Here is a 26,924-nt window from a genome sequence, read left to right as displayed (position 1 = left end):
TACCACGGCTTTTGATATACCAGTCGTGGTGCACTGGCTGGAGCGAGAAATAGCGCAATGGGCCCACCGACGAGGATCGATCTCAGACTGACCGCACATCAAGCAAATGCTTTACCACTGACTGGGCTAAATCCTGCCCCAGCTCCAGACGAAAAAAGCAAATACGGTAATGAGAAACACTGATAGGTTTAATGTGGTTGCTCTGTGCATGCTTCCAGTGTGATGGAAGGGTTGGGGTACATCAATCTTGGCTATAAGGAAAGGAAAGCAAATATGGTAGTGAGAAACACTGATAGGTTTAATGTGGTTGCTCTGTGCATGCTTCCAGTGTGATGGAAGGGTTGGGGTACATCAATCTTGGCTGTAAGGAAAGGAAAGCAAATACGGTAGTGAGAAACACTGATAGGTTTAATGTGGTTGGTCTGTGCATGCTTCCAGTGTGATGGAAGGGTTGGGGTACATCAATCTTGGCTGTAAGGAAAGGAAAGCAAATATGGTAGTGAGAAACACTGATAGGTTTAATGTGGTTGCTCTGTGCATGCTTCCAGTGTGATGGAAGGGTTGGGGTACATCAATCTTGGCTGTAAGGAAAGGAAAGCAAATACGGTAGTGAGAAACACTGATAGGTTTAATGTGGTTGCTCTGTGCATGCTTCCAGTGTGATGGAAGGGTTGGGGTACATCAATCTTGGCTATAAGGAAAGGAAAGCAAATATGGTAGTGAGAAACACTGATAGGTTTAATGTGGTTGCTCTGTGCATGCTTCCAGTGTGATGGAAGGGTTGGGGTACATCAATCTTGGCTGTAAGGAAAGGAAAGCAAATACGGTAGTGAGAAACACTGATAGGTTTAATGTGGTTGCTCTGTGCATGCTTCCAGTGTGATGGAAGGGTTGGGGTACATCAATCTTGGCTGTAAGGAAAGGAAAGCAAATACGGTAGTGAGAAACACTGATAGGTTTAATGTGGTTGCTCTGTGCATGCTTCCAGTGTGATGGAAGGGTTGGGGTACATCAATCTTGGCTGTAAGGAAAGGAAAGCAAATACGGTAGTGAGAAACACTGATAGGTTTAATGTGGTTGCTCTGTGCATGCTTCCAGTGTGATGGAAGGGTTGGGGTACATCAATCTTGGCTGTAAGGAAAGGAAAGCAAATACGGTAGTGAGAAACACTGATAGGTTTAATGTGGTTGCTCTGTGCATGCTTCCAGTGTGATGGAAGGGTTGGGGTACATCAATCTTGGCTGTAAGGAAAGGAAAGCAAATACGGTAGTGAGAAACACTGATAGGTTTAATGTGGTTGGTCTGTGCATGCTTCCAGTGTGATGGAAGGGTTGGGGTACATCAATCTTGGCTGTAAGGAAAGGAAAGCAAATACGGTAGTGAGAAACACTGATAGGTTTAATGTGGTTGCTCTGTGCATGCTTCCAGTGTGATGGAAGGGTTGGGGTACATCAATCTTGGCTGTAAGGAAAGGAAAGCAAATACGGTAGTGAGAAACACTGATAGGTTTAATGTGGTTGCTCTGTGCATGCTTCCAGTGTGATGGAAGGGTTGGGGTACATCAATCTTGGCTGTAAGGAAAGGAAAGCAAATACGGTAGTGAGAAACACTGATAGGTTTAATGTGGTTGCTCTGTGCATGCTTCCAGTGTGATGGAAGGGTTGGGGTACATCAATCTTGGCTGTAAGGAAAGGAAAGCAAATACGGTAGTGAGAAACACTGATAGGTTTAATGTGGTTGCTCTGTGCATGCTTCCAGTGTGATGGAAGGGTTGGGGTACATCAATCTTGGCTGTAAGGAAAGGAAAGCAAATACGGTAGTGAGAAACACTGATAGGTTTAATGTGGTTGCTCTGTGCATGCTTCCAGTGTGATGGAAGGGTTGGGGTACATCAATCTTGGCTGTAAGGAAAGGAAAGCAAATACGGTAGTGAGAAACACTGATAGGTTTAATGTGGTTGCTCTGTGCATGCTTCCAGTGTGATGGAAGGGTTGGGGTACATCAATCTTGGCTGTAAGGAAAGGAAAGCAAATACGGTAGTGAGAAACACTGATAGGTTTAATGTGGTTGCTCTGTGCATGCTTCCAGTGTGATGGAAGGGTTGGGGTACATCAATCTTGGCTGTAAGGAAAGGAAAGCAAATACGGTAGTGAGAAACACTGATAGGTTTAATGTGGTTGCTCTGTGCATGCTTCCAGTGTGATGGAAGGGTTGGGGTACATCAATCTTGGCTGTAAGGAAAGGAAAGCAAATACGGTAGTGAGAAACACTGATAGGTTTAATGTGGTTGCTCTGTGCATGCTTCCAGTGTGATGGAAGGGTTGGGGTACATCAATCTTGGCTGTAAGGAAAGGAAAGCAAATACGGTAGTGAGAAACACTGATAGGTTTAATGTGGTTGCTCTGTGCATGCTTCCAGTGTGATGGAAGGGTTGGGGTACATCAATCTTGGCTATAATTAAGAAAATTACCACAGCAAATAAATATGCCATGGAATACAGTTTCTACAACATTTTTCTATGGCAGTTTTGTGGTTAATGTGTAAAAAAGGGAGTTCAATTTGTCATTGTTTCAAAAATAAATTTATATAACTAACAAAAATGACATGGAAAATTAAATTTAAAGTTCCATAGCAAAATAAATTCTGCGAAAAATTGAAAACATCATGGCAATCTCCACAGCATTGCCAATTACTGTGGTTAATTGCCAGAGTTGTACATACCGGTATATATATATATATATATATATGTTAGCTTGTTAAAAACGAGAAGTTACTTTAACAAGTTAGATGTACCAGTCTACTATGCAGTTCTTGTTCATATACTTCATCGTAAAAAGAAATCAGACATTAATGAGTGTAAATGAAATGAAAATCCACCTCAACCCCCAAACACGTAGGTTACTTTTATTAATGAGTGTGTTGTATTAGACATTCAATATATACTAATAGAAGTAATGGATGGAGAGAGGGAGGGAGGGAGGGAGGGAAGGAAAGAAGGAAGGAAGGAAGGAAGGAAGGAAGGAAGGAAGGAAGGAAGGAAGGAAGGAAGGAAGGAAGGAAGGAAGGATGGAGGGAGGGATGGAAGGAAGGAAGGAAGGAAGGATGGATGGGATGGATGGATGGATGAATGAACATGTCCATGTATGGTCATTAAGACATACTTGTGTGTCATGCCAGAAGTAAAAATAAGCCAAAAGCTGCGTTAACGGCATACGTAAAATTCATGAACCTGCACTTTTATTTAATCAGTGCGAAATCTGAGCCTAAAAATACAACCCAGGAAGTGATATATACCTGTACATGTCTGTGAAATTGACACAGATTTTACAATGATTGTATTTTTGCAGTGTGCGAGAATTCTGTTTTGTCTACATGTGGATATACATCAGTTTTGATTTATGGTTCCAGTGGCTGCAGGTAATCACCTTTACAGTAGGACATACAGTGAAATATAAATGTGATGCATCTAGCTCCCTGCAAGTCAGTATTTATAAGACATACATGTATACAGTTAAACCATTCTTAAAGGTTAACTTTATAATTAAAAAAATATTAACTATCAGCTTATACATAGTTAAAATCTATTTTACTATATATATTTACTTTGTATTCCCAATTAAAAGAGTAGTAAGTTTTATTCTTACTTTCATATTACAAATCAATTTACAAAATACATATGCCAAAAGTTCTAATCTATTCGAAAACAGGTGACATCATTATTTATTACATGATGTCTTTTATGGTTGTTTTCAAGACGACCTTTCACAGATGCAGTTGGGGAAAATCCTCATGAATTATGTCAATATTACAAGTAATTTTTCCTTTTCGGATGATTATTACAGGCAGCCGACCGAGCATGGTTGGACTGTAGTGAAGATTTCATCTAGCAGTAACCATGCAGTGGATACATATATATATATATATATCTATATGTATATATATATATATATATATACACAACGCATGTAATAAAAACTGGAGGAACTTGCTATCAGCTGCTGCAGAAATAAAATAGTCAGAAGCTCAGGTTGCTGATTATAGGACTGTTTTAGACTTGAGCAAATGGAGGGTGGGGGGGGTAATTTGTTTTATAATTTATCACTAACAAACTAAAATAATATTATACATATCAAGTATATGTATGCACAGGGAAAAAGACTGAATGAATTAATGAATGGAACGAACGACCGATTGACTGACCAACCGACTGAAGAAACGACCGAATGAACGACCGACCGAACAAACAAACAAATGAACAAACGAATGTTTATTGACATTCCAGCACAAAAATACATTGGCTATTGGATGTCAAACAATGGTAAAAATATGAATGTATTGATGAACAGCATCAATACAAAAACTTCCTACGATAACTTTAAAAGTGTGAAAAGCTGTGCAAAGTATAAATACCACTACATGTACATTTGTGTAAATTAAAATTTGGAGTATATAAATATCACAGGTACATTTCAGATAAAAGTAGCCTTTTTATATATACACTTTCAAGATTAAAAAAATAATAATAATCTGTGGTAATGTCTACACATTTGTAATTTAACCATATTCATTACCATCATAACCATGTTTCTATTATATGTATATACATGTGTACTGTACACTATATATTATTTTGCTTACAAATATATTTGAAGTTTTTTTATTTATTTTTTTCAATTCAACACTGTTTACTGTCATTTATTTTTTAAGCAATTAAGCAAAACAACCTATATGCTGAAGTTTCTTATCCCTTGAGTCTATCCAACACCATATAACCATAAATAAAATGTGTTGAGTGCGTCATTAAATAAAACATTTTCTTCCTTCCCTTGAGAAGCAGTTACAAGAAGAGTCATTAATATCAGGTAAAAAGTGACAGTTTACTATATACAGTAAGAAAAAACCCTCTATATTTTCTTCACTACAAGCCGTTTTCCCATAGCACACTGCAGGTTATTTTAGTCGTTGGAGATAAAGCAGCCACCATTACCTTGACTCAAATCGACTAAGGTCTATCTCCAGAGAATGATTATTTACTCTACTGTATTCCGACACCTGGGGTGCCACAGGAGGTAGGATCCATTTCCTCCAGTGGCACTAGTGGGTTATTTCCCAATTTGATTAGTGCTCCACTCATATTTCAAAGGCCGTGGTAGGTACTGTTCTGTCTGGTGGGGAATGCAAACAAACGATGCCTTGCTATTAATTGGAAAGACAGACCTCATTGGTACAGTTGTAAAACATATCAAATTTGAGACTGCATGGTATTGGCTCTGCCTCCAAGCCAAAGCTGGGGTGGGACATAGCTTAGTGGTAAAGTGCTCATCTGATGCATGATCGGTCTAGGATCAATCCCCGTCGGTGGGCCCATTGGACTATTACTTATTCCAATGAATGCTCCACAACTGGTGCAACAAAAGCAGTGGTATGTACATGTACTATTCCATCTGTGGGATGGTGCTTATAAAAGACCCCTTGCTACTAGTACTAATCAGAAGCAGCAGTGGGTTTCCTCTCTTATTATCTGTGTGGTTGTTAACAAGATGTCCAACACACACACATAGATAAATCTATCTACATGTATCTATCTATTTATAGATAGATAGATAGATAGATAGATAGATAGATATAGATATAACCACAATTAATATCTGTTGACCGTGTCGTTAAATATAGCATTTCCTTCTTTCCAACCCAAAGCAAGTAAAACATTTAATCAGTGGTTACTTGTTTCTCACTACACACCAATAACCATAACCCAACTCCTCCCTCTCTAGATAAGACAGGCCAGATAACTAAGGTATGTGCCCAAGACAGCATGCTTGAATCTTAATTGGACAAAAGCACAAAAATAAATTAAAAGAATAAATGAAAAGAATAACTAATTGGGGTTTTTTGTTCTATGTTGCTAGTCAACAAGTAATTAAACAATATTAACGTAATTTATTAAATTCCTGAATTTAGCTCATTATACCAGTACTAAAAATCTATTAAAATTTAACTGTGTCATCAGTGTTACTGGATTAGCATATAAAACTTGACGTATGTCAACACCACAGAGACAGGGCTCGCAGTACATATGACACACGTGTAGTACTACATGTACGTACTAGTAGTAGTAGTAACTTACATATGCGTAGAAACAAATGATATATAATGTACAGTAACATATAAAACGTAGATGTATAATAACAATATCAACAGTATGGTGGGGAGTAATGTCAATAAGCTGAATGGTATTATTAATTTTTACATTTATTGGAATTATTTATGTTTTAAATTATTGCAATTAATTCTGGGTAAGTAAGGGATTGGAATGGAAATCAAGTGGATAGATGGATGGATGGATGGATGGATGAATAGATGAATACTTGGATGGATGGATGGATGGATGGATGGATGGATGGATGGATGGATGGGATGAATAGTTGGATGGATGGATAGATGGATGGATAGATGGAAATGTTTAGATGAATATATTCAAGCTAGAAATTGGCAACTACATGTTTGTATGTAAATTATAAAGGCATTTTAGCTATTACACACACATACACACACTGATATGACAAATAATATACATTATAACACACCACAACTGAATGGAATACACATACAGGTGTACATAATGTTATTAATTAAGAGGAATTTGCCGCGTCAGTCGGCCTGTGTGTTACATAAGACAATAGCCAGTAATAACCCGTGGGTTCACTAACAGGCTAACCACCTCTGCCCGGCTGGTTCACGTGACTGCAGCCCCATTATTGGAATAGCATCTGCAGCAGCACACAGTTCCACCAGTGTTCACTATACAGCCAGGGTTTACGTATACATGTGTATCCAAGGCGAATCCATCACTGGCTCTGACAGACTGCATGAAATGAACACATGCTAGCACATGCTGCGATTATGTAACACATCTCTACCACTATCATTAAGGAATTCAATTATCATCTTAGGCTATGTTAAGATGTCTTAAAAATTAGGCAATATGAAATGATTTTAAAAATGCTATACACATTTATATAATAAAAGATGGGAATGTGGTGAGGAAGGGCTTTACATCTTTACTAAGTTGGGCACTTAATTGTAACAGGCTTTTTTGAACACACCTAGGGGTCTTTTTAGTGCAATAATGTTAATAACAGCTGGTAAAGAGTTGTAAATCATCAGAAATGCATTTCTAGTTATTTTAATTACAGCTTAACATTCCACTGGTTGCGAGGTGAAATGTTTTAAGGTTAACCTGTTTCTACCTAATTTGGGCTTGCTCATCTTGGGCACACCTTTTTATATTGCCTCAGCTTTGGTGCAGTTTCATTTCAACGTATTTCCAATTAAGGTTCAAGCATGCTGTCCTGGGGACACACCTCAGCTATCTGGGCTGTCTGTCCAGGACAGTGGGTTAGTTGTTAGTGGTTAGTGAGAGAGAAGAGGGTGTATAGTGGTCTTACACCTACCCACTGTGTCATTAAAACTCGCTCTGTGTGAGAGCTGGTACCAGGCTATGAACCCAGTACCTACCAGCCTTGGCTGTTGGCTTAACCACAACGTCACCGAGGCCGGTGCAATCTAAAGCCCTGGTGTAAAGACCAATGCAAATTCAATATTTGCAAACATGTACATGTATATATGTGTTTATGCAAAACCTGAACAAAACTATAATCCTCACAATTATTACAGGTCTGCATTTACAAATACAAACACATGCACTGCATGAATGTGTGCACATTATACATACATGTCTACTAGACAGTCCACGGGATCAGATTTAACTCAATCAGTAGACTGCTCACCCAAGGTGCTTGGGTTATGGGATCAAACCTCTGTGGTGGACCTACTAGTTTTCCTGCCCCAACCTAGGCCCCACAACTGATAATCAAAGGGCATGGCACGTGCTGTCTTGTCTGAGGTAAAGCACATAAAGAAGATCCCTTGCTGCTAATGAAAATATTTACTGGGTTTCCTCTGAGGATGACATGTCAGAATCACCAAATATATTACGCAATACCCAATGAATTATTAATTAATCAGTCTTCTAAAGGTGTCATTAAACAAAACAAACTCTAAACCTAAACCTCCACAATCTATTAACAGATTACAGAATTAATGCATCTACCATAGAAAAACTACAATAAACGACTATCAAAAAATAAACATGAAACACCGATACAACAAAACTATCTTTCAATCCCACTCGAATCTTATGTAACACTAAACTGTACCTATAATCGTGTGTATATATATATATATATATATATACATCTCTAATCAATACTTTCTACCAATTATGCTGTGAAATGGTAGTGTGAATAACACAAACATTCAAATGAATGTAACTATATGCGGCAGCTGAGGTGAACCGATCTCAAAGTGCCAAATACAACACTTTAAAGGCAGGCATCATATAGAGGGCGTTCAACTGAAATAAGTTCCTGCAACGCGGCACGAGTACGTTTACACGATGGCGCATTTATGCCTGACTTGCTGCCTACAAAGGACACAGTGGTGCAATTAGCAGCTGGAAATAGTATCTATGTGCCACTGATTGCCCTGTCCTCGCACTGACCTCTGGCCATTGTCAGTACACTGTCACCATGTTACATATAGGCACGTGTTGCGTAAAAATATTTCAGAATGTTCCACAAATAATGGTCCATTAATTAATGGAAATATTATTGGCTTTAATGATTTAATCAGTCATGATCAACAGTTAAGATTAGCAAAATAGAGTTTATAAAATGTATTAAACCACTTACTAATTAATACAAGGTGTAGATGTATGTGTACGTGTACATATGAATATATAGCATTGTTCAGTGTATAATAAACTACGTTGTATACTGTTTGAGTATTTTGAATTGCAGTGAAACTCCTCTAAACCGGACCCTTTGTAAACCAGACGTTTTTTCAGGGTCCCTTTTTAAATATCAATACAGGACAAAGCCTCTCTAAACTGGATAGACTTAAAACTGGATTTTTTACTTAGTCCTGTGGGTGTCCGGTTTAGACAGGTTTCACCGTATATTAATGTTACATAGTACATACATTTTACTGATATCTAAGCAGCAAGCTTTACTGATTAAAATAAAATATTGATCGGTTGGGCTTTATTGATATGATGATCAATTATACATTTTTACAGTTGAATGATAGAATTGATGTAAATATGCTGTGAATTGGGTTTGTTTTCATGTGTTTGTGAAGGTTTTTTTTTAATCCTGAATAGATATTAAAGACAAAACCCAGTGAACACGACAATAGGTAATCATCCTCATATTCAAGTCTTTCTTGTAACTAGTTTGTCCCAGCCAGTGTACCACGACTGGTATATCAAAGGCTGTGGTATGTACTATCCTGTCTGTGGGATGGTGCATATAAAAGATCCCTTGCTACTAATGGAAAACTGTAGTGGGTTTCCTCTAAGACTTTATGTCAAAATTACCAAATGTTTGACATTCAATAGCCAATGATTAATAAATCAACGTACTCTAGTGGTGTTGTTAAACAAAACACACTTCTTTCTTGTAGTTTATAATTCTAACCACATGTATAATCGAAAGTTGATCAATTGTACATGTATGCTTCATAGACTGCAACATCTGAATTAGTCATCTACATATATTTGTACATGTATCCTATTACATAAGAATATATGCTAATGCGGAAAACTATCCAGTAAATGGAATTAATATACTTACACACATGTACAATGTGTTTATGTATGAGTGTGAACTTGTAACACTGGGGTCAGAGGTCAAGAAAGGTTATTGGTATAGCAAACACACTGTCAAGTGATGTAGATTTCTGCTTGCTTGTGTGTGCATTTGCGTATGTCATTTTACGAAGACAGCGGACTTGGGTGTGTTACGTTACAATGGTAAACATGATCCCTCATGTGTAATGAATTAACACAAATAATGAGCTCGTTCCACTCCACAGATGAAGAATACTCCAATCATAAGGTCAAGTGGGTCTCAATCAGTTATTTGAATACCACGTGCACACACACAATACATGTACCACAGTGCCGGCCTGTATACAGCAAAACAAGTAGTTAGGTAACCTTTTCCCCTCAGATAACCCCATGGACAATGCTTCATTCTAATCATAAGCAAATTTGTGTAACTGCGTAAAATGCTGGTCTCAAATCATAATAATACATTTCTCCATAGGATCGTTAGGGCTTTTAAACACTGTTTTCTGCCTGAAGGTACTTAGGGTAAAATTACGTACCCTAAAATCTTGAGAATTAATTAATACATTTTTTAATTTTTTTAATTTTTAGAAAGATTATAGAAAAAGAACAGCTGTTTAAAATCGGTCAAAGTACATGGAATGCAGTGTCCAGTTTCAAAAGATTTCAAACCCATAATTTTCTAGTAGGGTCAAACTACCTAGTAGGGGCACAGACAGGATCTGTTTTTTTTTTTTATTAAATACCCTCAAATTATTTTCTGGCAAAAAACATGCTTTAGATCTCAATAATTTGGGCACAACAGACTTATGTCTGTTCTCAGCACAAAAAGGTCACTGCAGTGCAGTTAATAATAGCTGGTACAGAGTTGTACACATCCACAAATGCATTTCAATTTATTTTAATCTCTTAACATTCCATTGATTTAGAGGTGAAATGTTTCTACTTGCTTATTTTGGGTACACCCTTTATCTCCTCAACATTGGTGCAATCTTTTTTCTTGTTCCCACCAGTGCACCACAACTGGACAAAGGCTGTGGTACATGTATGTATTTTCCTGTCTGCACGAAAGTTCATATAAAAGATCCCTTGCTTCTTTAGAAAAAAAGTTGCGGGTTTCTTCTGATGACTTAATTACCAAATGTCTGACATCCAATAGTCGATGTTTAATTAATCAATGTTCGCCAGTGGTGTCATTAAACAAAACAAACTTTTAACTTTGGTGCATAAAATATTTTTCAGTTCTTGTTAACATAAATGAACAGGTTTTGTAGGCTTCTTCATTATTCCAATTAACATATAAAATTAATTATGTTTTTAATACCATTTAAAGATAAATAAACAACAGTAGTAGTAGTAGTAGTAGTAGTAGTAGTAGTAGTAGTAGTAGTAGTAGTAGTTAGTAGTAGTAGTAGTACAGTATGTGTGTATGCGTGTGTGCATGTTTTGAGAATATATACAATATTTTTTTATATTTGTGCTAATTATTTTTTGTTCATACAAAAGTAATATCAAATGGCAAATATATTTTACTGTCCATGTTGCATCGACATGTATATGATATAAACTATACTCTTAAAAATAAGGCATGACTGTATAACAAAGGGCCTACATGTATGTCCATTAGTTCATGTTACCACTATTTGAAGCAGGTACCTGTGTATTCATTGGTAAGAATGTTACATAACCTAACAACTACAGGCTTAATGTATTACATGTACACACATGGATCAGCACAATAACATTGTGTGATACAACAACATTGTTTACAAAGTTACTCTTGAAAGTGTTTGGTACTGAATGAAAACAAATTTAGCAAACTCTAAAAGGTACATTTCATATTGATGTTTTTACTCTCCTATGGTGCCATTTTAATTGATAACAAAAGATTCACAATGGGAACATTTTTAATTAGCAATCAGCTTAAATTGGCAATGTTTATGACCTAGATGTACATGTATGAATAAAGACGTAAACAACTGAAGAGTTTGATTTTATTGTATTTTATATGGATGAAATAAGTAATACACTTGGAATTGTAAGAACTGAAGGTGACAATTTTATGTTCATGGAAGTATAAACTATGAGTATGAACCAGAGAACTACTTAATATTATGTATGAATGGCTTCTAACCTAACATTAGATAAATCTAAGACTATAAGACTCCATCATATGTGGTCACGTGGGATAGCAAAAGTATAAACGAGGTGGTGAATATTTCGACCTGGCATAATGTTTTTTCTCTAATCCATTCGGTAAATAAACTATTATTTTACACGAAAAAGATAACTTCTTTATTTGACCATTTTATCATAAATAAACTACACTATCATATTTTCTGCCACAAATTAACAAGATAGCTTTTATAATGACGGTTTTAATAACAAAACGATCAATCTAAAACTGTTGTTTGATGACCTCAGATCACCAACTCGCTTTAATGAGGTTGTATATTATCAACAACCCAATCATGTTATAGCCTATAGACACAAAATAGATTTATTCCATATGAGCTGATGTCATGGAATAGGTCTGTCTTGCATAGCTAGGGATGGGGGGGGGGGGGGGGGGGGAATGATGGTACTGTTCAGTCAAATTGATCACAAATTCTCGGCCTTCTGAACATGGCACTTGAGTCATACACTGTAGCTACACTGATCAGCTGATGACGTACTCTCGAAAGTCACATCTCTCAATGTGAGAAAGTATTGCGGTACTGGTATAATAATAACATGGCTGCTACCAGTATGAACTACTGTTGTAATTCAACAACAGGAGGATGAGAAGAGTGCACACTGTACACCGTTAAAATGATGACTTGCGTAGTAGCTAGGAACAGGAGTCCAAGCAAGAATTCACTCCATGTACGTACTTTCCATGTACATGTAGGCTTATTTTGCTACATGTTGGCACTAAACCTTGCCATGAAAAAAATTAAGAGGAGTGATTAATTGCTCCCCTATATTAGATTATGCGAAGCATAAAGTCACATGCTAAGGGAGCTTAATTTGTTAATTTTTTTTAAAAGAGTACGACAAGAGGATGAAGTATCAAATGGCTACCCATACTCATACAATGTAGTTAAAGGAGCAATTAATCATTACCCTCAAGTTTTTCACGACGAGATCTGGTTTTCTTGTAGTAGAGTGGAAAGTGGTACATGTTTACAACAAATTTTAAAGGATAATAATAAAAGAAATTAATATTTTTTTATTTGGAGTAGGGAAAGGCAGAGGCTTGTTTGGGAAAGGTTATAGTATTATACATGTATGAACATTCAGGTCTTCTATTCTATATAGTCAACTTGACTGTTTTAACAACAACAAAATTTCTGTTTGTTTTAAAATAATGTTACAAATTTGGTTTGCATTAAAATGATGCTAATGTATTATGGCAACAGCTATTAGAACAGTGAACGAGATGTCAGGATTTATTTTAATTTGTAAAATGCTATACAAACTGTGAACTACATGGGCGATAGAAGGGAGAGGGACACTACAAAAATAACCAAATGAAAAAAAGAACATTACCACCTAAAACAAAACCTATCCTCCATCTGGTATAAAAAGATAATAGTTTTCAAAGCACTTGTGATAATGCCATGACATAAAACAGGTCTGCTGTAACTGGTAAACACCTACCTTTGATATCTGGATCACCATTTATCGTCAAATCTGCATAATCTGCTCTCGGATCTGGAACTATAACACAAAATAATTTACAAATTTATGTAGAACTGGAATGTCCATAAATATTTTAAAATAAAAAACCAGAACTGTTTGGTGAAACTAAATGTAAACCCACACACATTATTTCACTCAGTAATAGTATCTGTATTTAACAGTAAAAATAATTGCTTGTCCCGTCTGTGGGAAAATGTATATTAAAAAATACCTTGCAACATGCATTTAAAAATGGAGTAGCACATATGGGGTAAATAGATTTCTTCAAGCTAACACAAATGTCATGGAATATTTTGTTTTCAAACTTTTGATTAACAAAAATGTCTGGCTAACTGAAAATTGATTAGCGACTACTGTTTAATATTTTAAAATTGTGCACCGATCTCTGAAACTTGAGTAGCAAATTGCCACAGAATATTGAACAAAATGTTCCCTGAATATCACAAGTATTGTATGCTTAACACCTACTCACAGACTTTGTAACATTCCTGTCTTCAGAAAAAACATGTGAATGACATTCAATAACGTTTGTCTATTAGGCTATCACTTTGAGTTACTTCAGCCTCACAACTATTAACTCCTGAACCTACATATTTCTATGGAATCCAATTCCAGGAATATTCCTGTAAATGAAATATTTCAGACATCCACTTAGATTCCTGTCACTTTAGTTGAAGCAAATATCAACAAGCATCTAGTCTGGCATTCCATATTTAATGTCTATTAGAAAATAGAACAGAGAGGTCACCCCCCCCCCCCCCCCCCCCAAAAAAAAGAATTTCCTTCTTACTGTGTTCAGAAAACTGGAAATGCCATATTTTAACACCTAAAATTTAATATTTGAATGGCAGACCAGGACCCTAAACCCTCCCTAACAGGTTTGGACCCTCAAACACATGTATTTTGATCCCTCATACCATCAGACACATCACCACCCCACCCCAGGCCTTGAATTCCAATGTCCTTCTAATTAGGACTACTATATTATTTACTAACTAAAAAAAATTCTAAATTGGTACATGTACTTAGCACATGAAAAAAAAAATATATATTTCATTTTCCTGTGGCTTATAAGAAGAAATGCAAATTTGTAATCTATTATGGTCAACTTTGATGGGAAATTTGGCATGTAATGCATTCTTATGAATTCCTGTGACTTAAAAAACAAACATCCAAATTTAATGGAAGATTTTGACATGTGATGTAACATACATGTACCCAAACGAAAAAGACTTCATCGCCATCATTATAATCCAACTGTTAGGCAGGGATAACAAAACACTACAAATCGTATTATATTGATAACTTTATGTGAAAAACCCTGACCTACAATAGCGGTGTATAAAATTAGCCAGGTACAAATCCAACTCGCGCACTGAGACAAAACATCACAAAAATCGTATTATATTTATAACTTAATGGGAAAAACCCGACCTACCATAGCTGTGTATAATATCAGCTCGGTATAAATTCAAGTCGCGCACTGAGACAAAACATCACAAAAATCACATTATATTTATAACTTAATGGGGAAAACCCGACCTACCATAGCTGTGTATAAAATTAGCCAGGTATAAATCCAACTCGCGCACTGAGACACTGATATGGTGAGGATTCACACACAGATTCGGGTGCATACAATCGTGGGATTTCTCCAGTCTCTCGCCGTCCGTGCTCTCCAGCGGAATCGCCTTGAACAGTATGACCATCACCAAGTCGAGGCGCCACACTTTGTCGGCCTGGCGCAAGCAGTCTATTCTTCGCATCTTGCCTTTTTGGTCTGGGTTCGACAACACGCACACAGGAGGCCGCTTCCCCGTAATACTGAGAACGAAATCTTCCCGACACTCTTGTGTAATGTCCTTCCGCAGCTTCGCTAATAATCGGGATGCCCATTTCTGCTTTACTTCGGGTTTCTCATTCTGAAAATTAGCGTTAAAATTGTATGACATTTTCATCTAAATACACATGTATATGATGAAAAATGTGTCAAATGTGCATAAACACATTCTGTATTTACTAATTTAGTAATATTTGTACCTCTCCATATCATAGAGCAAGCTTATGAGCATGTATAAACAACTGCCATCACATCTATCAACAATTAAAAAAATAACACTTGGTCCGTTAACAGGACATTTTGTTTAGTTTTCTTCAATACCAAAAGCAAGGATTCAAAGATGGGAATTACTTAACATGTAAAAAGAATGGAGTGTGCGACTATTTGTTATGTGGTACATATACGTAGTGCACTAAAAATGGGATCTGTTTGAAAACCTGTTTTGGTAAATGAATTAGCGGTAGATATTACACGTAATAACAAATAGTGTATAATATATAGCAATGGACAAACAAGTTAAGTAAATATATATATATACTAAATAACATTTATTTCTTGCTTTTCGATCACATATGTCTATACATATACTTTACTGTTTGTCCGTATGTGCAATGCACGACTATAGATTACTTTAGGATATGCTAATGTAGAATACAACATATAATTATCATAAAACATTATGACATTTTGATGATAATAGTGCAACAAGCTTACAAAGAATGAGTCCATGTAACTGTAATTTAAATATGTAAATTTTAAATATGGTCTGTTTTAGAATTGAACCAAGATGGAAACGGTCCTGAATTAAATACAAACAATAAATGTGCTTTGTTCAGTTAAGTGAAAATCTGTTGGAATTTGCGAGGGTACATGTATATGGGACTGGTAAAATTTGGCAATGATGGGAAAATATGACTAAAAAATTAATTATAATGAATATAATAACATGTATATAAATTTAACATTGGTTTTGTTCAACGAAACGACACCACTAGAGCACATTGATTTATTAATCATCAGCTATTGGATGTCAAACATTAGTAGCAAGGGATCTTTTATATGCAACATCCCAGACAGGATAGCACATACTACGGCCTTTGATATATACTAGTTGTGGTGCACTGGCTGGAACAAGAAATAGCTCAATGGGCCCACCGACGGGAATAAATCCTAGAGCGAGCGCACATCAGGTGTGCACTTTACCACTGGGCTATGTCCTGCCCCTATATACATGTACATTTATGAAGTATATAACAGCAATTTACCAGGGCTCACAATGACTGAACATTATGCTGTTGGCCTTTTGCTTTAAATTCTAACAAAATCTAATTTAATTTTTTTTACTATTCAAAGGGTCTTGTTTTGAAAATCTAAAACCGATGACCATAAAGGTACACTACTTAATACAACAACTAAGGCAATTAGTAATCCACAGTTGGTTTTTTAGTCAGAAAGTGTCATAATTGACCTCACTAGTGCAGTAGTAATTAGCAACAGGTCACAGGATTTCATATTTTACTGGAAGCACTTTTTGACCTTTGATCACTGGAACACACCAGAACACAATAATGGGTAATGGACTTTCAGTTCCATGATTTTGCCAACATGCTATCGGTAATGGTCGTTTCCATGAAATCTAGAGGCCTATACCAAGCAAAGGCTGTGGTATGTGTTGTCCTGTCTGAAGGAAAGTGTATATAAAAGATCTCTTGCTGCTAATAGAAAAATAGCAGGGTTCCTCTGAAGACTATGTGTCACACTTACGACCTATCTGACATCCAATAGCAGATGCCTAATTTATCAATGTATTCTAGTGTTATTGTTAAACAAAAAAACATTCAACTCAATTGTTGGTTTGTCCAACTACAACTCCACTTTACTTTGGTCCAAATAGTTAATCAGTAAAAACATATGGGAAACCTTCTACATGTAGCTGACCACCACCAACAACAACATATGTCTGGGTGAATTAGTTAACTTTATGTTACAGTGTTCATCCAAAGTACGGTGGATCACACTCCATGGACTTGGACTTGGGAGGGTAGGGGCATCCCAATTGGTGCCTGATGACTGGTATATCAAAGGCTGTGGTATGTACTGTTCTGTTTATGGGAAGGTGAATATAAGATCCCTTGCTGCTTTATCATTAGGGATAGTCTATGTGGCAGAAGTCTTATTCCTGTTTACCAGTGAAATGTTGAGTCAACCACATGTTAAGAAAGCTAATAGCCAGTTTAAAATGTGACATGGTGTCATCAAACAAACATTCCTTTCCTGTGAGGCACATAAACACTTCAATAGCAGAAAAAAATCAGGTATTCATTCTATGGGTAATAAAAATATTGATGAAAAAAAATTTTTTAAGACCAGCTTAGTAATGTCCATAAAAAAAACTAAAATATAAAATTGAATATGGATACTATGAGATTTAATATCCATAACATGGTGTAATTCCTGACACTACATGGATTACTATTTTGTTGCAGAAACTATTTGCTATTATCTATTTATGAGATCCCTTGTTCCTTTCCATCAACTAAAGTCCAAACCATATTGTTAACAACTACGATAAATTACTCTCCTACCTTTAATTACCATTAAGATTCCCCACAAAATTTGTCCTGACACAAATCACGAAAAAAACATTACAGTAACACAAATTCCACATACGAGATTGTAACGATATCACCGATATCGCATAGGGCAAAATACATGCAGTTTTCTGCTGTCTGTCATTTTGCTTGTTTATGGAATACTCTTCAAGAGGGGGAGGATCGATATGATGTAATCTAACAATGTCATGACATGCACTAAGGTATAAGGTACTCAACATGATGTCAGATTAATTATGTCACATACTTAGGATTCCACCCCTCTTGAAGAGTATTCCATAAAAAAGCAAAATGGCAGATGGTGAAAAATTGCATGTGTTTTGCCCTAGGAGATCTTAAAGTCGATATGGTGTCAGTCTAATGTGTGGAATCCATGTCAATGTAATGTTTTTTTCACGATTTATGTTTGGACAAAAAGTGGAGAAAATCTAACGGTAATTAAAGGTAGGAAAGTAATTTTTCGTAGTTGTTAACAATTTGGTTCTGACTTTACATGTGTATATATATATATATATATATATATAGCATCAGCCTCTGCAGCCATTTCTGTAACAGCCTCTAGGTTTGATGGATATGAAGTGCTGTGTAACACAGTGATGGACTGGTGAGAATATGTACAGTGACGGGGTATATACGTGTAGCAGGCCTGCCGATAAACACAGCGATACGTTATAACAGAGACAGACTACCTGTAGTTCTTCCTTGACCCTGCGTTCCTCGTCCATGGACATTCTTTTTTCATGTTTCTTGAAGTATTTTCTCTTCGCAGCCTGTAGGTTGAACCATGTGTATGAGAAAGACTTGACATGAGGCAGGAGAGCCTCAATGAATGGATGAAATTCATCCTGAAAAGAAATGGAAAAACACATACATGTATGTCTTTATCGTTTAAGAAAAAAATATGTTTTATTTAATGACACACTCAACACATTTTAATTATGCAGGGCTCAAAATAGGAAGTAAAATATGGTCTGCTGATTGGGTTTTTTTAACATAGCAAGCCAAAAGAAACATGGCCTACTAAGAAAAAATATGGAATGCAGGGTTTGGGACAGGGTGATAGGACCTCTGGGGTGTAGTTTAGAGCATTATTAAATTAAAATAGAACAGAATCACGAACTAAACCTCAGCTCAATAGAAGATGAGATGATTTTATGTGTACATCTCTCTTGAAAAACTACCTGTTTTTTGGTAATTTTAGCAGGTGAATCTTTATTTCAAGCCCTGTTATGATAATATGGCATTAGAATCTTTATAGTAATTACAGGGTGTATACTACCAAATCAAATCCCATAGACGACAATAGTAACATATGTGGCTAAAACTCCTACCTGCAACGTATCAACCGACATAAACGCCACGGATATAAATACTACCACCCCTTACACTTAAAATGAATCAGAAAAAAATGGGGGTCAAGCTGCTCGTTTCTGAGATAACGGGTAGTGTCTACGACTACCCTAGTTTCGCACAAAATTCGAGTACTTTTTTTTACAGGTACCCCATACATGTTTCAAGCACAAGGCTACTTGACACATTGGTACTAGATGAAATAAAATTGCAATTTTTTTTTACCCAGATGAAACTATTATTTTTTACAACCAACACACTCACATTTATAACCAATCACAGGACTTGTGGTGTTCACTTCTCTATCAAAAGTTCGGTGCACCTCGCACTTTGACCCAGCCGGAAGTTATTTGGTTTAGTACTACCTATACTGATAACATACATTTTTCAAAAAGTGTCCAGCTATGTGTCTTTATGACAACCAGGATCTGGTGTATTCTGACATAAACTGACAACCTCACTGAAACTGTTGTTTCTACAGTGCAACCTAATATAATGTACACCTCAAAAAGCATATATATTGCATATAGTTTTGTACAAATGCAATATGTCATATTAAACAACAAAATGTTTTAAAATAAAACTCCTGAAGATATTTACTTTCAGTTGGGTGTGTGTACTCAGGTATATATGTAGAGACAACAAAGATAGTCAGAGTACCTCTACCCCTTTAAAGAATTCCATTAAAACACATGCACTTGATTGACCCCTAGATTATGAAGACCTTAACAGGCACATCAAAGAAATATCAGTATTAAAACAATACACTGTCTGAGGAAGGAAACACAAACATGACTGTACCTGTATGAAGTAATGACTTAATGTCCTGAACATTAGTGTTGGGAGGAAATCCTGTATGCTGGGTGTGGGTGTCTTCAAGTTACCAGGTGTGCGAATTTCAAATCCATCGGCCATGCTGATTTTCATAATGAACCATCAAAACTATTGGCAGCCACCAATATTCCTGACTATATTTTATTTATAGCCTACTGTAGTAGGTTTTAATAGTTGTGATATCTGGAATAATCATGCAGCTTTAACACATTTATTTTTGATTAATTACTGAAAAAAAACTATTTTTAAATGACAAAATTACCCGAACATCTATTTTCTTGCATTATTTTCTAATCCGGATGAATACAATATGTACATTAGATGTATTCCTACAATCTGTAATCCAGCATTTTATTTAGCTAGTAACATTAGGTAATACAACTTTAACAATAAAATAAATTATCAACTTAATCCAAGGCAGATAATCAGATCTGAAAAAATTGGTTCTGAATCTAGTATAAACTCAAAATGCTTTTCATGAGAGCTAACTAAGTGATCATTAAAAAAAAAAAATTATCTGGAGATCTAAGTATATGTTTAACAACCTTACTGTTATGTACAAATAAGAACAGAAGGCACAATAGTGACAACAAATTTAATTATGTTTTTGGTAACGTTTTTCTTAAAATTTACTTTAAATTTTGCATAAAACTACAAATTTGTCTAAAATATAACTTAGCACCCTATAAATATGTCAAAATGACAATAAAAATCAACTTCTTTACAAATTTGAGTTTTCAGAATTTCATACATAAAAAATTAACAATGTTAATGGAAACTAAAGACATTAACCCACTATTGGCACATGCTATTTTTAATATAAAAATAAATTGCTATTAAAATCTTAGTTCAGGTTGCTTATATATAATACCATATTTAAGAGCAGTTGTATATGGCAAGTCAAATACCATGTAAAAAGAAATTATTGAAATCTTTACAGTATGAATTATAGGCCAAAAGCAACTTTTCTTCAGTGCTAACTTTGATTCAAACTCCATTCAGAGCCATGTACAGAGATTATTGTCAAGGTCAAGGTCATTGTGAACTTGCATGATCGAGTGATGGCTAATTTATCAACCAGTATAGTTTAATTAAATAAAATGACAAAATCATAATATTTTTTTATTATGCACTGAATATGTGCTATAGGGTGTATACTACCAAATCAAATCCCATAGACGACAATAGTAACATATGTGGCTAAAACTCCTACCTGCAACGTATCAACCGACATAAACGCCACGGATATAAATACTACCACCCCTTACACTTAAAATGAATCAGAAAAAAATGGGGGTCAAGCTGCTCGTTTCTGAGATAACGGGTAGCGTCTATGACTACCCTAGTTTCGCACAAAATTCGAGTACTTTTTTTTACAGGTACCCCATACATGTTTCAAGCACAAGGCTACTTGACACATTGGTACTAGATGAAATAAAATTGCAATTTTTTTTTACCCAGATGAAACTATTATTTTTTACAACCAACACACTCACATTTATAACCAATCACAGGACTTGTGGTGTTCACTTCTCTATCAAAAGTTTGGTGCACCTTGCACTTTGACCCAGCTGGAAGTTATTTGGTTTAGTACTACCTACAGGTATCTACACTGTGTTACGGGCAGATGTAATAAGAGTAAAACAACTATGGACCCCAGGGGGTGAAGTGGAAAGAAAGGTATCAAGGCACAGTAATATTCTGTTTTCTGGCAAATTTTATTTTAATTTGGTGGGAAAAATAATTATGTAAATGATTAATACTTTGTTGTAAAATAACTGTGGGCATTGCATTTTAAGCAAAATAATTTGGCGAAACGTTCTGCCCGCATCCACAGCACTTTAAAAATAAAAGAGCACTGTGAATTCTTGTGCCACCCCACCCCCCACCCCCACATGTACAACCGTATTACCATAAAAAAAAAAAGAATGTAGTAATGATCATAATGCTAGCATATTCTATTTTAGAATTAAAAATCAACAGAGCTAGTATCAGTTACCTTTGACCACTATCATTACATTACATTAGGCAAGAATAATGTTTGAATGAGGTGATAAAAATTGTTTAAATGTGCGGGTAACAAACTGAATTTTTATGAACACTGCAGTAGCTATATGTACATTTATACTATGACAAAAACATTTAGCATTTTGGTAAATGTGCTTAAAAATAGAAGACATGTGACTTTCAAAGTGAAATCACATACTATATTTAATTGATGCATCATTTGTCAGTATAAATAAAAGAAGACTTTCAATAACTGTTACATCATTGAATGTAGCTAAAGGTTAACGTACAATGCAGTAGTAAATTTGTTTGTCTTAGATCAGGGCTGTAGACTGCGTCAAGCGCAATCGGTTTGCGATCGATCCCTGTCGGTGAGCCCAATGGGCTATTTCTCGTCACAGCCAGTGCATCACGAACGGTATATTAAAGGCTGTGTTATGTGCTATCCTGTCTGTGGGATGGTGCATATAAAAGATCCCTTGCTACGAATGGAAAAATGTAGCGGGTTTCCTCTCTACGAATGTGTCAAAAATGACTTATGTTTTGACATCCAATAGCTGATGATTAATAAATCAATATGCTCTAGTGGTGTTGTTAAACAAAACAAACTTTATTTATTTATTTTAGACTTCATCAAAGTCAAGGCAATAAATAAACCATACCCAAATTAAGTACAACTATGCCGACCTCAAACATTTTCAGCGCAAATCCAGTGAAACATTAAGTATTAATCAGATCAAAATAACTTGAAATACATTTCTTTAACTCTTCAGCAGCTGTTAGTAACATCATTGCACTAAACCAACATTGCTCCACTTATAATTAGACGTCTAACTAAAGTTGTTGCGGCCAAATTACTAAGATCTAAAGCCTAGTACATGTACATACAGGACTTCTAGATTATGGTAGCCTTCCTCCCATGGCTAGTGATATTCAATGTTGGGTTAGTAAATAACTACTATTGCCATGCCCAACGGCTAGTGAAAACTAATTTGTGAAATGCTGCAGTTAAGTCTGTTTTGTAAATATGAATATCCTGACCCCACCCCAACACCCAGTGTTAGTATTGTTAACCTCTATCTCCCTCTTTAGGTGACATATATATGATTATTACTATTATTTAGTAAAATTGTATTAACTTAAAGTAAAGTAGGGCTAGTGAATTTTTAATCATAGCTAGTAAATTTTTTAAATCACTGACCCCTATGGCTCGTTGATTTAAAAAAAAAATCTAGAAGCCCTGTGTATATTTAAGGCAGAATACTGCTTTAGCACATTGGTGATTGGACTGCATATTACTTTCAAAATGCTGCTTTACAACATTAATAATTAATCAAAAACACTCAATACAGGATTATATCATGTTGAAGTACTTGTTAACAAGGTCCACTATCATTCTGTGTACAACGTTATCAGTTCAGTTTTGTGGTTTAAGCTGCACAGATCATTATATATTTACAATATTTAAGTAACATAACTACAGTACAAGAAATGTAATCATCTTCTTTTCTTTGTACATAATCAGCTACATTTCAGTCTTGGGGGCGGGACATCTCTCAGTCATATAACATCTGTCTAATGAATGAATATTTAACGACACCCTAGCACAAAAACACATATCAGCTAATGGGGCGCCACAAAAGGTACACATATATGAAAAACATAAAATTTAGCCATTCCTCGTTCCAGCCCATGCTATACAACCGGAGTAACAACACAGTGTCTGTAGGATGGTGTATACATTTTTTAAATAAAAGATCTCTTGCTATTATTAAAAAAATATATATATATCAATAAATCTGGTTACCTGGATTTGGTTTCGAGTAACCATAAATGGATTTAGCACATTTTCTAATCTCTGAGGTGTGTGTATGTGTGTGGTGGTGTGTGTGTGTAGCCAGACCTCATTATGATGACCACATACGTTCCTGTGTCATATTGTAGTTTTATTGAATTAACAAATTGTCATGAGTTAGCTCCCGTATCATTTATGATTGGTACCTGCTTCTGTCCTGCACATTTATAAATTGCAATACATATGTAAAAATAGAAGACATAATTATCCAAAGTTATAATCCTTTAATTGAATTACTAAAAGCAACTTAGACATCAAGTAACACTGTCGGCTTGCAAGGGGTGGGACGCAGCCCAGTGGTAAAGCGCTTGCTCGATCAGTCTGGGATCGATCCCTGTTGGTGGGCCCATTGGGCTATTTCTCATTCCAGCCAGTACACCAAAACTGGCATATCAAAGGCCATGGTATGTACTACCCTGTCTGTGGGATGGTGCATATAAAAGATCCCTTACTGCTAATCAAAAAGAGTAGCCCATGAAGCAGCGACAGCAGGTTTCCTCTCTCAATATCTGTGTGGTCCTTAACCATATGTCTGATGCCATATAACCATAAATAAAATGTGTTGAGTATGTCGTTAAATAAAACATTTCCTTCCTTTCTTCCTGTCAGCTTGCAACAAGATTATGGGTGTCAAAAGGTTTGTGTATTGCTAACTTTGATGCTTGAAAGTGCCCCATTCAACCCGTTATGGCATCTTTGAGTCTATTTTTAATGTCATTGTAAAAGAGTTTTTAGAAGATGATGTACATTAATTTTGTTATTAATTTGCTCTGTCGGTGTCGGAAGACGTGAATTCTAGTGTCATAAACAGAATAATATTGACGTCTGTTTGTATCCAACATATTTTGGTTTGACAGTTGACTTCCATCGTAACGATAGTCATTGTACTGAGGTATGACTAGATACACGAGGAGGAGTCAAAGAAGATTGGTCACAGAACCCGCTATTTCAAAATCCACCCTATAGACATGATGTAGCAACCAGTTTAGTACCGACATTTATTTGAAGCACAGAAATACATGTGGTAATAAAAAGGTAGGTACTGATATGACAAATGTCTGTTTTTAAGTATTGACATATTTTTAAGAGATTGCTTAAATGCCCACTGAAATGGGTCTCCCTATGAAAATGATATATGTGACAAAATTAAAGTATGCATTTATGCATATTTAAATTTGTCCTGGACTTCATTTATAAATGGTAAACATTTTGAGATGACTAGGGTTTGTTGGGCCTATTTCTAAAATGATTTAAATATCAGTTTCCTCCATGAATGACTCTCTCTTATTTTTGTCTTCTTTCTTGTATTCTCAGATAGTAATTTATAAATATTAATTTATGATACTAGTATTTGTAATTTGGGCTGTAAAAAAAAAAGAAATATCTGTGTGTAAAATGTACCTGCTAGGAAGAAACCTAATATAGGTTTATGACTGCTGGCCAATCCCAAAAACATGCATGTATAGTAAATAAATAGAAAAGAGTTCAACCGGTACCCCTCTATATATCAAAGGCTCTAAAGACTAACCCTAACCCTGAAACTACCCCAACTCTTGAAAGGGGGTACAGATCGAACTTATGCCAATAAATAGTTTAAACCTAAGTTATGCTGATCATTGTTATTAACCCTAAGTCAAATAAAGGTATTTCAATTGTTTAAAATACATGGAGGCCTATTTGTAATGTTTCGGACAATGTTCTAAATGTTTTGCAGTTTTTGATTTTACTATGTATGTATTATACATATATACTAAAGACACATATCTCAATAATAATCATGACAGAGCACTTATTTAAAGTTTATTCTCATGAAAACACTTCAGGTGTGTTGGTATTTGTGAAATAAACACTTAAATTATACATGTATGTACACCTATAGGGGAGCCTTGAACTAGACTATATTAGGTCATGCCTAAAATGGAACAGGACAGAAATAGTTAAAAAGTGATCTTACCCTTGTAAACTAACAAAACAATGTCATTTACCTGATTGTGCATGTATAGACACCCTAATTATATGACGAAAAACCCGTTAACAAATCACTATTGTTCGGTCCAGCAACACGTACCTCAATAGCTTGCTGATCGGCACTCATTTTGACAGACGGGGGTCAGACCTAAGGGAAAGAATCAATGAACCAGAACTGTCAAAAGCAGACGAAATTCTCGACAAACGCTTTGCCTCAGCCATCCCTGACATAGTCAATAACATAAACGCAATAACAAGGAATACATTCCGAGTACGTCATATAAGAAGTGTACGATTAAGCTTTCGTTTTGTCGAGAAATGTCCGATCAACTGCACAGGGCACGTCATAACATGATTCTTTACAGGGCAGCCATTTTGGAAAATAGTCCCAAACAGAAAACTTGCACAACTGTTATGTTTAATGCTCCACCTTTATAAAGATGCACAAGTGCAGTTATAGCTACTTTTAATTAAACAACCAATATATTATCGGCAGAATTTCTACAAATGGAAGATGCCCAAGAACTAAAACATTGCGCCACTATCATGACTATGTGCAAACTCGGGAAACCCACCATGGTCATTTTCTGCAGATCAGTTCCACACATCTAGGAATTTCCGTCTGTATCCATCCTAGGTCAGCGCAGAATGCATCAACCTGCGCTAGCTGATGTCCGTTTGAGCTTCATAGATGCTTATTGTCGTAAAATCCCCACAAGATCAAATACTACGAACGAAAAGTAGGCCAGTTTCTTCCACAGGTCAGTCGGGCTTTCCGATTTGATGATGACGTAGTGTTTTGAACGCGAACCTATTGTTGTTGTCAATTTCCTTATTTGGACGGCAGGTATCAATCCTCCTAGTTCAACCAATCAAATTACGATATTCCCGTATGGGCGGAGCCACAATGGTTGAAAGAACAGGTGCTCGGAATTATATATATCTGGTCAAATAAAACTATGGTTGCATATTACTTTTAAATACTGCTTTTGGGAATTTTGTAATAAAAATAATTAATAAGATAAAGCTATTTATGAATAATTTCCAAAATGCTGTTTGGGTGTTTTAATTGCACATCTTCAT

At 35.8% G+C, this 26,924-nt stretch overlaps 1 protein-coding gene across 3 annotated transcripts in view; it reads right to left on the bottom strand.

Annotated features, from left to right (window-relative positions):
* LOC121373938 (nuclear factor 1 X-type-like) overlaps nt 1-26,612 on the bottom strand; it is a 53,603-nt gene extending 26,991 nt beyond the window's left edge. For 2 of the 3 annotated variants that reach the window (XM_041500765.1, XM_041500767.1), the window contains exons 1-4: nt 26,417-26,612; nt 18,517-18,672; nt 14,922-15,297; nt 13,334-13,393 (exon numbers count right to left, since the gene is read on the bottom strand). In XM_041500765.1, the coding sequence (XP_041356699.1) occupies nt 13,334-13,393; nt 14,922-15,297; nt 18,517-18,672; nt 26,417-26,449 (625 nt within the window). In that variant the 5' untranslated portion in view covers nt 26,450-26,612. Of the gene's footprint in view, nt 1-13,333; nt 13,394-14,921; nt 15,298-18,516; nt 18,673-25,941; nt 26,163-26,416 lie in introns of those variants that run through there. The other variant, XM_041500766.1, reaches the window with a different exon arrangement.
* Nucleotides 26,613-26,924: the final 312 nt, after the last annotated feature.

Source organism: Gigantopelta aegis, chromosome 6 (genome assembly GCF_016097555.1).
Source record: "Gigantopelta aegis isolate Gae_Host chromosome 6, Gae_host_genome, whole genome shotgun sequence".
Taxonomy (NCBI): Eukaryota; Metazoa; Mollusca; class Gastropoda; order Neomphalida; family Peltospiridae; genus Gigantopelta; species Gigantopelta aegis.
Note: the sequence above shows the minus strand (reverse complement) of the source record. Positions and strands in the feature narration are given on the sequence as shown.